Source organism: Ranitomeya imitator, chromosome 2 (genome assembly GCF_032444005.1).
Source record: "Ranitomeya imitator isolate aRanImi1 chromosome 2, aRanImi1.pri, whole genome shotgun sequence".
NCBI classification, from domain to species: Eukaryota; Metazoa; Chordata; class Amphibia; order Anura; family Dendrobatidae; genus Ranitomeya; species Ranitomeya imitator.
Window position 1 is genome coordinate 828,852,040 of NC_091283.1, and position 14,461 is coordinate 828,866,500.

The window sequence follows — 14,461 nt, forward strand, 5'->3', positions numbered from 1 at the left end:
AAGTTACCTGATGAAGATGTTGAAGCCAAGAGCATGGCTACCTTCAAAAGACCTCCTCCACCGTCATCAAAAATTGTTATCCGTATATTGTAGCATACAGGGGGGATGGGTGCGCCTCAACAGCCATGGCTGGTAACATGGCACCAGTCATGTGAAGACCGTACCCCTCGAGCTTATAGCTTGGGATAGTACCTCTGACGCTGCATGTTAGTTAACAAAATGTATCTAGGGTGGGAATGTGAAGGGTTAAACTAAGAAAAATTAAAGGCGGCTTCATTTTGTGCTTTACGACTCCATCTTGCTGTTTTGACAAATTCTATTACTAGGCTAAAGTTCATAGTTATGAGACCTTGATTGTTCTAGTTTGAACAAGAGCATGAGACTGAACGTGTATTGACCTTGACGTACAGGCTGTTCTTGCATTCTTATAGGTCAAGTGTTGCAAGTGTGATTTTATACTATTGGTTGAAGTGCAACTTGCTAACATTATGAAAAGTGCTGAGAGATCTGCTCGATCCTCCCAGAGACACACGTCTCCGTCTGGTCATTTTCAGTTGCCGGCAACGCTCTGTGGATCAATTTGAAAATCAGAGTCAACTGTGAAGGGTCACTCCAGATCCTCCCTCAACATGACCACATCAGGAGATGCGTCTTCCAAGAAATCCGCTACCTTCAGATTAGTTGGGAGTCTTGCTAGTAGTTGGTCTCTTGGACACTTGTTCCTAATCTGGCAGTCAAGTTGAAACATAGGAAACATACAAGGCTTCTACAACAATTCACTATCATAACCATACATATGGTATTAAAGCCAGATTACTTGGATGTGCAGGACACACTGCAAAGACCATAGCACCACAGACGGAAACACAGTGTACTAGTCCCAAATGATAAAATATAAATTTTATTAGATATCCATAGAAATACAAAAGGTCAATGACAGCAGAGGCTAAAATTGGCAACCACATCTAGACTGCCTAATGGAGAACAGAGTGGCACAGACATCCCAGTCCTCATGATTACATCTAGTATATTGCCCCAATAGGAATGTCAGTTAATGTATAAAAAAAGAACAATAGAGCATCTACCTGACATTCAAAGAGTATACACAGCAAAAAATATCAGCGGGACATATGTATAACATAACATACCAGGTGGTAGTGATTGATGAGGGCTGCACGCCATCCCCACCCTCCCGACGCACGTTTCGGTTCAACCTTCCTCAAGGGAGGCGTCAGTCAAGTTGGTAGAACGACAAGTGGAGATCTTTCTGTGCATGTGGCCGCTGCTAGTGATGAGTAAAGTTGAGCGAATTTGTTCGGTTGCCGAATCTGAATTTGCTACATTCGTGCCATATTGGTTCCCTATTCGTGCCTAATGTATGTTTGTGGATCGGTTCCGAACATATTCGGTAATTCCTACTCCCATGGATTCTAATGACGTTCGGCTGTTCGACGAATATTCCAAAAACAATATTCGCTGCCGATCATATTTGGAACTGAATCCACACAAATTCGCTCAACTCTAGTGATGAGCGAGCACCCTTGGGAGTTATCAGGGTATCTTAGAAGTGCTCGTATATTATGTTCGAGTCCCTGCGGCTGCATAATTCGCTGCCGTTACACAGTCTGAACACATGTGGCGTTTGCCTTTATGTTAGGGAATTGCCACACATGTTGAGGCTGTATAACAGCAGCAGGAACTCAAACATAATATATATGGACACCCGAGATACTCGGATAACACCAGAGCATGCTTGGATAAGGGTTAGGGTGAAGGGGCAAGGGCCACTTCTATATGCTCAGTGCATAAATTATAATATTCATGGCTTCACATCCTGTGATCTGGATTCCCCGACACAAACTCAAACTTCAATGTTAATCGGCAGCAGCTTTATCTATGAGCTACAGCCCACAATAATGTAGAAAGGAGAATTTAGTAATCTCGAGCTGTATTGCAGGTAGAGAATCCAGAAGCAGATTATGTGTCCCATAGAGATACATGGTATATAAGTGTATATCTATGGTCCCTGAGGTGAAGAAAAAAAAAAAACTCTGATTTCTTTTTTCCCTTAGTTAAATAATAAAAAGCAATTTTTTGGGGGGGTGACGTCTCCCCTGTAATTGAACTCACAACTTTTAACATTACAGGCAGGAACTAAAGCAACCGAGCCACAGGCTCTGGTGGGGTAAAGGGGAAAACTGTGTACTTGATCTGTATTGCAGGCTCTGACTCTATAGGCAGATTATACTGATAGAAATAAACTGCATGTACTTGTATTCTAGATTGAATAAAAGTTTTTTTTTTTTTAAATTACTAAAAAATATTTAGAACCACTTAAAAAGGAGATTTTTGTGTACTCACCGTAAAATCCTTTTCTCCGAGCCAATCATTTTTAATGAGCTTTTTCTTTTTAAATAATTAAAATCACAAATCAAATAACACGGACTTATTTGATGTCCCTGTAATCATAACGACCCGCACAACAGCGCTCAGATTATTTACGGGAATCTGTAAATTACACAATTGATATTTTTTTCCCCTCTATTGAAAAGGGAAACCAGAGTCTGTGTTCACACGTTGCGTAAAATGTTGGATAATTTTTTTCCTGCATGTGTCTGCACCACACAACGCAATAACAATCTATTCTGATTATTGCGCGTTTGCTGGATTTCTTTTAATTGTATTCCCCCTTTTTCAATGTGTTTATGGTGCAGATCTGAATTTGCGTCTTTAATGCCTTATAAACACTGCAGAAAAGATTTGGTTTTGCCCTTAAAAATACAGCAGCTTTTTTTTTTCCATTTTTTTTTTTTTTTTTTTACAGAAGTCTAAAGGCACTATTAAGCCTTTCATATTAAGAAGAGTTATGTTGAACATATTGTTTCAGCCCTCCACAAAAATGAACCTGAATCGCCTGCTGCTGCTATATTCCCAAAAATCACGCCGTCCTCCCCGCACCTAAATGACGACACAAGGACTCCACTGTACGTTATATGTTTATTAGCGATCTGCATAGTGATTCCTCATCAGATCTGGGCAGTGCACACTAAGCGCCAGTTAAATAGGTTAGAAAACCAAAAAAAAAAAAAACAAGTATCAATTCTAAAATAAAATAAAAAATTGTCTTTAAACTTTTTTTTTTTTGATTATTTTTTTTTAATTTAATTAAAAATGAAAAAATAATCCAGCACTTGTCTCCCCCTCCTCTCTGGGATGTTGGGAGTCTCGTGCTCGTATTTAGTGAATGGCCTTCTCTCCAGTGTTTGAGGTAACTTCGTTATACATGATTCTTCTGTACTGACGTCCGGGCGTGGCGTTACCTCCGGTGATTCTTTTGGGCTTGTTTTAATAAGGTATCGAAATCTAAAGATTCATATTTGCTTCTAGCCGGAGTCGGATCAAAGTCGTCACGGTTCGAATCTGCAAAGAAAAAAAAGAAAAAAAATTATGGTAATTGACATTTGACTTCCTGGCTCAATAACGACCCATCGGGTTTCTGATATCGTATCATGGGCAACCAAATGGAGAACGGTTTGAATCGCTTAAAACGCCGAGGTCGCCGATCGTCACAGAATCCCGGTTAAGCTGCTACGACCAGAGCGAGCGCCGATACCGGCGAGTGTCTGCTGTGTTGATTATCCAGCACCCACCAAGGATGGAAAAGGCTCTAAACTTCTTCCGTACATAGACAGCAAGTGTCAGAAGAGGGTGGACGATGGGCACAGGAGGTGCCATGTGACACCCTCTTCCCCAGCTTACGAGCCCTTTAGCAGCTGCACGGCCTGAACTGAGGCTTAAGGGTACTCCAGTCCAAAAATTATCTACTCACTGGATAGGTGATAATTTTTGGATCACCAGAAGAATTGCAATTCCTCCTGACATCATCATCCACAAGTCCCCAGTTTGGGAATTATTACCTATCCAGTGATCAATTTTGGAAACAGGACTACCATGCCCAATACACATGCGAATACGAATGTGCACAAGTCTTGTTGTGCCCCAGCACAGATGAGCTGAGGAAGCGAGGAGCAAAAAAACTCAAATAGAGGTTGTTTTCTGATCACACTGCATTGCAAGGCTGGAATGCAGACATTGCTCGGGGTTTGTGTCCGTCACACCACCAGTAAGAAGGTACTTACCAAGATCAGCATAATTACTTTTACAAAATTGTCTTCTGCCTCCAAAGCAGAGATCGAAAGGCAACTCGTCTGGAAGGCGCAATTTATGGCCATTTTCTATAGCAGCAAAGGCTTCCCTGGTGCAGCGGTACGTCACAAAGCCATAGTTATCACTGGGGGAGAAAAAGAAGAATGCAGATTAATAGAGAGGTAACCAGAGCGCAGGTGGAGCAATGTGTCACACACAGCGTTGTGTGGCTTCTGGAGAAGTGCGCAATTTCTTGGGTTGTCTCCTAGAGTGCACCTTCGGTGGAGGCCGGATGTTGGGCCTTACATGGTTAACAGGGTGGACAAATCCTTCATTAACTCAAGCTGCCGAGACCCTCAGTAATTAGCACAGGAAAATGGCTGGGAGCTTGTAGACTGGAAACGGGGAAGATGGCGGAAGATTGGCAGGAGGTCAGCCATCATAAAGCCACATGAGCTGGTCCATTATGGCGGCTGAGCTCCTGCAGATATTCCGCCATCGTCACTGCTTCGCCATGTAGCAAGTCAGATTAAAAAGCTTTCCTCCCATCGCTGCTGTTGGAAGCAGCTTCTGGCTGTGTAAGGGTCTATTTACAAGGCATCTTTTTCAGTGGATTCCCCCTGGAACCCAACTAAAAAAGTGCTTAAAATAACAGCAATGAGAGTGAACAGCAATGTCACTTGCAGAGCACATGATCGGTCACTTTTTTTTTTTGGAAGCCGCCACTATATTATACACCGCCGGCATTTTCCTGATGAGTCTTCCTATAGTAAAAACAGTGCGGATCGCCTAATGACCTAAATGACCTAAATGACGTCATGTGCACAAATCCCAGCAGAGCGAATGAATCTGGTCCACACACTGGCATATTTGTGTCATACGGCAGAATTCCAGGAATTGGCAAGGAACCACGACATGGAGCCGCAGAGCCATGTGAAAAGCTGTACTGCCCATTATTAAAAGGTGAAAGGGTCTTACACTTTCCGGCTTCCACACCTGCTTCATACTCATCACTTACCCCTCCTCTCTGAAGTGGATGGTGCACTCCTCTATCTCCCCGAAAACAGAGAAGCGGCGACTCAGCTCCGATCTTGTCATGAGACTGTTGATTTTGCCAATGTACACGACCCTCCGCTCCTCCTGAAAAGTCAGATGCAGTCATAGTAACAGCAGATAATGCACACAACCATGATCATCATAAACAGCCGCGACGCGAGAGGGGGGCGCAAGAGCGACGCGAGAGGGGGCGCAAGAGCGACGCGAGAGGGGGCGCAAGAGCGACGCGAGAGGGGGCGCAAGAGCGACGCGAGAGGGGGCGCAAGAGCGACGCGAGAGGGGGCGCAAGAGCGACGCGAGAGGGGGCGCAAGAGCGACGCGAGAGGGGGCGCAAGAGCGACGCGAGAGGGGGCGCAAGAGCGACGCGAGAGGGGGCGCAAGAGCGACGCGAGAGGGGGCGCAAGAGCGACGCGAGAGGGCGCGCAAGAGCGACGCATCTGCAGAAAAAATTTTAAATCTCAATGTACAACAGTCTCACGGGGTCGATGACGAAGGCGCTGGCTGGAAGTACTTACTATGGCTCGCTCCTTGTGAAATATCTTCCTCCTGTTATAACTTTCTCTGGATTCGCACCTGTCAAACAGACGTCACATTAAAAATGGCAGAAATAGGAAAAAATAGGAAAAAAACAAAACAAAAAAACACTACAGCCCACATGTACAACCAAACTGTGCCGCTGCCATATGCAGCACATACATTTACCTCCGACTTCGGCCCCTACATCTGCGCCCGTAGGGTGATCTGGATCGTGACCGAGATCGACTGGAAGAAGGAGTGCATGACCGGGATGAACATGACGAAGATCTCGAGGAGCCGCTAGTGCCATAACTAGATCTGGAGGAGGAGCGAGACCTGCGCCTGCTTCTGGATCTGTACCTGGAGCTTTGAAAAAGAAGAAACAGAACATAAAGCTGCGTGCAACACCGAGGAGAGCGGCCATGACTGTATAACCAGGCGCATACATCCTGCCACTATATTCCACTGGGGAGAGTTTAGACTCTTAACTCTTTATGAAACGATAGAAAGTTTCAGCAGTTTCCTTATAATCAGAGGCCGGATTACAATGACTGTTAACACCTCTGTACACAGTGAATTGATGAAGGTTCGACCACTGTGACTTTCAGTTACCATAGAAACGAGGCCACCAAATGCCCCCGTCAGAATGCAGTGGTGGTCCCGCATGCATGCCACCACCACTTCATTTATTGGTAATAGGCTACTCGGAAAAAGAGGAGTCTGTTATGTTATGATGGTTGCATCTCAATCATCCTCGGCGTCTGATGTGTCAGAGCAGTGGGCGTGATGACGTCATTACAGCGCGTCCACTGTACTGAGATGTGAGGCTGCACAGGAGACCGGAGCATCGGGTGGAACGAGGAGGGGCGAGTATTGTATTTATTTCAAAATCAGTGATTGGTGGCTGTAATACAGTATGGAGGACCATGGGGGCACATTATACTGTCTGGAGGACCATAGGGGGACGCATTATACTGTACCGAGGACCATTGGGGGGCCGACGCATTATACTGTACCAAGGACCATGGGGGGCCGACGCATTATAGCGTACCACGGACCATGCGGGATGCATTATAGCGTACCGAGGATCATGGGGGCTGACATATTATAGCGTACAGAGGACCATGGGGGACGAATTATAGCGTACCGAGGACCATGCGGGAGCCATTATAGCGTACAGAGGACAATGGGGGACGCATTATAGCGTACTGACGATTATGCGGGACACATAGTGTACCGAGGACCATGCGGGACGCATTATAGTGTACAGAGGACATAGGGGACACATTATAGCGTACCAAGAATCATATGGAGCCCATTATACTATATACTGTGCGATGGGCTGTAAGGGTTCTATTATACTGTTTGGAGGGCCAGTGTGGCCATTAAACAGTGTGGAGAGGTTTAGGACCAATATATTGTATGTAAACCCATTATACTGCATGGAGGGCTGTGTTGGGGTCACCATACTTTGCCTTGGGAGTTGTGGTGGGGTACAGTAGGTTCATTATACTGTGCATGTGGGGTTCACCATGGGGGTATCATTGTGTTTGGGGGGCCCTTTTTTTGGCATCATACTTTATGTGGGCAATGAAAGAGGAATTTAGGACTTCAGCAGGAGGAAGTTTTTTTGTGTCAACCAGCCAATTATTTAATTTGTTGTTATTTTCTTATTAGTTATTTTTTCATGGCAGTTAGAACTTCTGCTATGGGGCCTTTTGATTTTTATGTATGCACCTGGGTAATAGACTACAAATAAGACGCTGTAGTCTGATCCTGCAGTCACATTTATTTCCATTTGTCTCCTATTGTAATGTACGTTTTGTAGATTATTTAGAAGTGCTGCTGGACATATAGGAGAGATGATGACTGCCAAATCAGACTACAAACAGTTCCTCTGTAGTCTGTTACCATGGAGACGTAGACTGTTAGGGAGAAGTAGACAAAACTATAGGAAATCGGTTTGCAGGGGTTCAGGGTTCGCATGACAATCACTGGGAGAGAGTGCAGTCACCGCAGGAGAGCACAGGTGATATTTTAAAAGGGGGAAATACACGAATTGATAAGCGGTGGTCCCGAGTGGTAGACGAACACTTTGAATCCCTTTGGCTGCAGCTTTATTCTCCCTCCCCTGGCCAAGGGCCGAGTCTCCCGCTGCTGCTTCCCGATGTTTGTTGCTGTCTGCAGGCAATCACTGAGCTCAGGAGCTTTGCCCAAGCTGATGGATTGGCTGCAGCGATGTTGACGTGACATCAGCACTACAGACAATAACAGACACAAGGAGCAGCGGTGGAGACTAAGAAATGGACCTTGGGAGGGGGGAAAAAAAAACAATCTGCAGTGGGAGAGTGTTTTTTTTCTGAAACTGGGGAAGTTATTAAATATACATATCAATGTGAAGAAAAAAAGACCCAAACATAAGAACGTAAAAATATGCAGAAAAGATGAAGACAAATGATAAAATACAAAGGGGAGAAAAAATAAACCAAATTTAAAAACAACACTTAACCGAAAATGATAATACTTGACAGAACAATTTTCACATTTTAGGAATAAAGAAGTAAATCCCCAAGAAAAAAACAAAATAAAATTTTATAGAGACCAAAAGTAACAAAAAAAAATAAGTCACCACATGTGGAAAATTATTAACTCCTTTCCAACGTCAGGTGTACATTTACGCCGATGTCGGACTCCCTCCTTTTGATGTGGCTCCAGCAGTGAGTTCACATCTTTCGTGGCACATGTCAGCCGTTTTGAACAGCTGACATGTGCCCAATACAGCCACAAGTAGAACCGCGATCCACCCGTGGCTATTAACCCGTTAAATGCCACTGACAAACTGACAGCGTCATTTAATGCACGCTTCCAGCCATCGGGCCGGAAATCCGCTTATTTGTGACCCACGGGTCACCAATGGGTTGGCATGACAACCTGAGGTCTCCTGGAGATCTCTATGATTGTCACTGCTGCATTGCTATGAGTGCCACCTAGTGGTCAGCACTCATACCAAGTCAGCAAATCTGCTAGATACAGTTGATCTGATCATCGCCTCAATGTAGCAGAGCCAATTGGGTTAAGGCAGCTTCTAGTCTCCCATGAAAACTATTGAAGCCTGCCAAAAGTTAAAAAAAAATATATATATATTTATATTAAAGTGCACCTATTTTAATTTTCCTTTTTTTTTTATTTTATCATTGGAAACCATTAGATTGCTGGTTGGGAGAGCTTTGCACAATCTGTAAGGTAACATTTGATGGTGTGTGTGTGTGTATATATGTGTGTGTGTGTATATATGTGTGTGTGTGTGTGTGTGTGTGTGTGTGTGTGTGTGTGTGTGTGTGTGTGTGTGTGTGTGTGTGTGTATTTTTTTTTAAATACTACCCCCCCGTCTTGACCTGTAATCTGTTGGCAATCCTGCGTTGGAAGAGGACAGGGCTGAGATCTGCCCCTTGAGAGAACTAAGGGCGAGACCCAAGTCAAAGCCCGTTTGTAAGAACTCGAGAATGGAAGGGATGGAAAAATGTAGGAGAACGTCCTCAGTCGCTATGCCATGAAAAGAAAGCCTTCCAAGTGCGATGATAGATACGCATAGACGTAGGCTTTCTAGCGCTGATCATGGTAGCTATGACTTCTGGAGAGAAATCTGCCTGGGTTAGGACCCAGGACTCAACGGTCATGCCGTCAAACACAGGGCCTCTGAGTTCTGGTGGTAAAAGGGGCCTTGAGATAGCAGATCTGCACGATTCGGTAATCGCCAGGGAACGTCGGCAACTAGTTGAACTAGTTCCACGTACCACGCCCGGCACGGCCAATCTGGCGCAATCAGGATTACCGGTACCCTCTCCGCTCTGATTTTCTTGATGACTCTCAGCAGGAGAGGAAGCGGGGGAAATATATACGGAAGCCGAAAACATTGCCACGAGAGTACAAGAGCGTCTGTCCCGATGGCTGCCGGATCGTGGGACCGAGCCATGAAGTCGGGAACCTTGGAATTCAGCCGTGAGGCCATCAGATCCACGTCCGGGGTTCCCCAACGACAGCAGATCTGGTGGAAGATCTCCGGATGGAGAGACAACTCCCCGGAGTCGAGGCATTGCCGACTGAGGAAGTCTGCCTCCCAATTGTCCACTCCCGGGATGTGAACCGTAGAGACCATTGAGCGGTTTCCCTCGGCCCATCGGAGGATGTGGCCTACCTCTGTCATGGCCGCCCTGCTGAGGGTTCCCCTTGGCGGTTGATGCATGCCACTGCAGTGTCGTTGTCGGACTGAATCCTGATTAGGCGACCTGCTAGGAAGGGATAGAACTGGAGAAGTGCCAGCTTGATCGCCCGGATTTCCAAGATGTTGATTGGAAGGCGTGATTCCTGGGGGGACCAGTGGCACTGAGCAGTGTGATGAAGGAACACCGCTCCCCAGCCTAGAAGACTGGCATCTGTCATCACAACCAGCCAGTGTAGTGGAAGAAAAGACTTCCCTTGATTCAGGGAGGATTTCAATGTCCACCACCTGAGAGACTGTCTGACTCGCTGGGGAAGGAGGAACCGACGGTCTAGGGAGAACGGGTTCCTGTCCCAAACAGCAAAGAGGGCATGCTGTAGAGGACGGAGACAGTTGGGCAAATGGAACCGCCTCCATAGCTGCTACCATCCTGCCGAGGACTCTCATACTGAAGCTCAGAGTGAGAGCGAGGCTGAGAGAGCTTCTGAGCTTCTCGCTGTAAGGCTGCCGTCACACTATCAGTATTTGGTCAGTATTTTACATCAGTATTTGTAGCCAAAACCAGGAGTGGGTGATAAATGCAGAAGTGGTGCATATGTTTCTGTTATACTTTTCCTCCATTTGTTCCATTCCTGGTTTTGGCTTACAAATACTGATGTAAACTACTGACCAAATACTGCTAGAGTGACGGCAGCCTAAGAGTGAGATCTTTTCCGGGGGAAGAAGAACCAACCCCCGGGACGAGCCAAGTATCATACCTAGAAAGGAAATTCGCTGGGCCGGTACTGGGGAAGATTTTTTTAAGTTTATCTTCCAACCAAGCGAGAAAGGGTATCTATTGTGATGGCCACGGCTTTCTTGCAGGAGCGGAAAGAGGGGCCTTTGATGAGGATATCGTCTAAATACGAGAGCGCCACCATTCCTCGGGTGTGGAGTATGGCCACGGCAGCCGCCATGACCTTGGTGAATACCCTGGGAGCGGTGGCGAGGCCGAAGGGCAGAGCAACGAATTGGAAGTAATCTTCCTGAACTGCGAAGCGAAGAAACCTTTGGTGAGAAGGTAAAATAGGAATATGGAGGTACGCGTTCTGGATGTCTATAGACGCCAGGAACTCGCCTTTTTCCATGAAGGCGATGACAGAACGAAGCGATTCCATCTGGAACCGTCGTACCCTGACGAACTTGTTCAGTAGTTTTAGGTCCAGTATGGGCCGTACTGTACCGTCCTTCTTTGGAACAATGAAAAGGTTTGAATAGAAACCTTGAAACCTTTCGCTTTGAGGGACCGGAATAATAACTCCGTCTTTTCTCAGAGAGCTTATAGCTTTGAAGAACTCTGATGCTTTTGCCCTGGGAGAAGACAGGAAAAAACGGTTTGGAGGACGAGATAAGAGATCTATCTTGTATCCGGAGGATGCTAGATCGCGGACCCACTCGTCGTGAACGACCGAGAGCCACGCAGCACTGAAGGAAAGCAGGCGGCCGTCTACTTTGAGGGTGTCCCCCGGATACCGCAGGGAGTCATTGTGTGGAAGGTCTGCCCGTTCTGGCGCCTCTGGATCCCGGCTGCCTTGGCCTTCTTCTCCATGAAGGGGAAGGCTTAAACGAGGCCTGTGAACCTCTGTCTCCACGTTGTGCCCTGCCGGAATCGGGAGATGTGGAAGTAGAGGGCCAGTTTGAGTTGATATGAAAAAATAAATAAATAAATAAATCGGGACCGAGCCTGCGGTTGCGGGTTCCGAAAGGGCCAGAGGGTCTCTGTTGTGGAAGAAATTTACTCTTCCCTCCAGTGGCGTCAGAAATTAACTGGACGAGCTTTTCGCCAAAAAGGCGACCTCTCTGATATGGGAGAGGAGTCAATGACTTTTTGGAAGTGGAATCCGCACGCCAGTCCCTGAGCCATATGGACCTCCGGATGGTAATGGCATTTGCTGCTTTTGAGAAGCACAGTCGGTGGCATCCAGGGACGCGGTCACTACAAAATCTCCAGCTCTGGCTATCGGAGTAGCGAGGTCTGCTATCTCGGGGGGAAGATTGGTATCCAGTACTGCTGAAGACAAGACGTCAGCCCAGTGGGTCATAGCCTTAGCCATCCACGTAGCGGCAAAAGATGGAAAGAGTGCTGCCGCTGAGGCTTCAAAGGCTGAACGCGCCATATTGTCGATCTGACGATCGGTTGGGTTTTTAATAGAGGCGCCCTCCGAGGAGGATAAAACAGATTTCGTAGCCAGGCGCGATACCGGAGGATCTACTGGGGGAGATTGTGACCAATCTTTTCTTAGATCCAGAGCAAAGGGATATTTGGACTCCATGGGCTTCTGCCCTGTGAATCGTTTATCTGGACGGATTTTGTGAGATTCAACAATTTGCTTAAACTCGGGATGAGTGGCGAACACTCTGTGAGCTCGCTTGGTCCTCTTAAAGGACACGGCATGATCCGTTTTAGATAAAGGTTCCTCCTCAAGTCTCAAAGCCTTATTCACTGACTCAATTAGAGAGTCGAGAGTCTCCTGATCGTGATGATATTCCTGATCTAGGGACATGTCAGAATCGTCCTCAAACAAGTTCTCTACTGGCCCCAATGGAAGGGGAGCGAGAAATGGAGCTCTCAGAACCCGATACCGGGTGATGGTCTGGGGATATGGCACGAGTCCTTTTCCTGGAAGAGCGAGAGCTCCTTGGCAAGGTACGGCCCATGGAGTACGAGGGGTTCTGACCATTGGAAGCGTCATCCGTATTAGTGCCCTGGTTAGAGGAAGGGTCTTGGAACGAGTCTAACGCTTTTGCCAGGGATGCCATAGACCGGGAAAGGGAGGTCACCCACTCAGGGGGCCCAGGCTCACTGGGTTCAGTATTAGCAGCAGGTGGTTCCTGAGCCGTCACCAGTTCACAAGCTGTGCATAATGCAGTATTGTGACCCCGGGGTAGAGATACCTTACAAGTGGTACATGCAGCGAAAAATACAGTGTGGGTTTTCCCAGATTTTTTTGAGACACTTTGGTTGAGACATAGTAAAGCCTGGAGGAAAGCGCTTACTAGCAGGGGAAGGGTTAAGCTATGTGTCTGCAGCTTACCCAGGTCCTGTGTCTTGAGTCCCCAGGGCAGGTCTGCAGTGTAGGCAGAGAAAAACGCTAGTCCTGAGGGCTGTGATCGGAAATGCTGGAGCAGTGCTGCAGCATCAGGGCTGTGGGTGTCCCAAGATGGCCGCCGAGACCAGGAAGTGGGAGCTCATCACAGGGAACGAGAAGCGCCAGGAAAAGTGGATGGAGCCACCTGCCGGTGGGCGTGGCCAAAACGCCAGCCTGTATTGAGGGAAAAAAAAAATTTCCCTTCTTCTGCGGCCTGCAGCGCCGCGACCGCTATTAGCGCCATCATTAGCTGCACTCCTTTGTGGGGTTACCGCACCACGGACACAGGCTTAAGGAGCCGGCCTCCCATACCCCGGGGACCAGGACCCCCCCTTGCGCCTCGGCCCCGCAGGTGTACTCACGGTAGATGCGGTGGGCCGGTGCTCAATCCACCGTCGCTATAGTCAGGGAGGGGGTGGAGAGCTTCTGCCACCTTGCATAATCCGCTATATCAGTGGTGATGCAGTGGGGGGCTGCACAGACGCCATATATATCATGTCCGGCTATGCACCTGGCTCCAGGAGAGGTAGATGGAGGGCTACTCCATGTGGTCGCCTGCTATGGAGGGGGGAGATCGGAACGCGAAGGAACCGTCACCCGTAATATGAGCTCAGGGTTGGCATCCAACGTTGCAGGAAAGGATACAGGAGGAACGCTCCACGTTCTTGCCTGTTGATGGTTCGGGCGAGATCGGAACCTAGAAAAGAACCGTCACCCCCATTCGCTCAGTTAAGGAAAAATAGAATAAAAAGTAAAAAGCTAAAATAAAAACTGGTTCACCGAGAGCCAGCAGGAGGGTGTATACTGCAAGGGGAGGAGCCGAGAGCCAGCAGGAGGGTGTATACTGCAGGGGAGGAGCCGAGAGCCAGCAGGAGGTGTATACTGCAGGGGAGGAGCCGAGAGCCAGCAGGAGGGTGTATACTGCAGGGGAGGAGCCGAGAGCCAGCAGGAGGTGTATACTGCAGGGGAGGAGCCGAGAGCCAGCAGGAGGGTGTATACTGCAGGGGAGGAGCCGAGAGCCAGCAGGAGGTGTATACTGCAGGGGAGGAGCCGAGAGCCAGCAGGAGGGTGTACACTGCAGTGGAGGAGCTGAGAGCCAGCAGGAGGGTGTATACTGCAGGGGAGGAGCTGAGAGCCAGCAGGAGGGTGTATACTGCAGGGGAGGAGCCGAGAGCCAGCAGGAGGGTGTATACTGCAGGGGAGGAGCTGAGAGCCAGCAGGAGGGTGTATACTGCAGGGGAGGAGCTATTCTTTCTGTATTACTTAGTGTCCTCCTAGTGGCAGCAGCATAACACCCATGGTCCTGTGTCCCCCAATGAGGCGTAGGAGAAAGATAAAAGTTGCATCCAGATTTTAAAAAATGCGGTGTGTTTGTCACTGTGCACTCTCTAATAAC

The 14,461-nt window shown here is 47.6% G+C and overlaps 1 protein-coding gene across 1 annotated transcript in view; it reads right to left on the minus strand.

Moving 5' to 3' along the window:
- Window positions 1-2,983: 2,983 nt before the first annotated feature.
- PPRC1 (PPARG related coactivator 1) overlaps window positions 2,984-14,461 on the minus strand; it is a 30,107-nt gene continuing 18,629 nt past the window's right edge. The window contains exons 10-14 of the mRNA XM_069754050.1: window positions 5,905-6,084; window positions 5,718-5,775; window positions 5,165-5,286; window positions 4,140-4,291; window positions 2,984-3,420 (exon numbers count right to left, since the gene is read on the minus strand). Coding sequence (XP_069610151.1) covers window positions 3,317-3,420; window positions 4,140-4,291; window positions 5,165-5,286; window positions 5,718-5,775; window positions 5,905-6,084 — 616 coding nt within the window. The 3' untranslated portion in view covers window positions 2,984-3,316. The remainder of the gene's footprint in view (window positions 3,421-4,139; window positions 4,292-5,164; window positions 5,287-5,717; window positions 5,776-5,904; window positions 6,085-14,461) is intronic.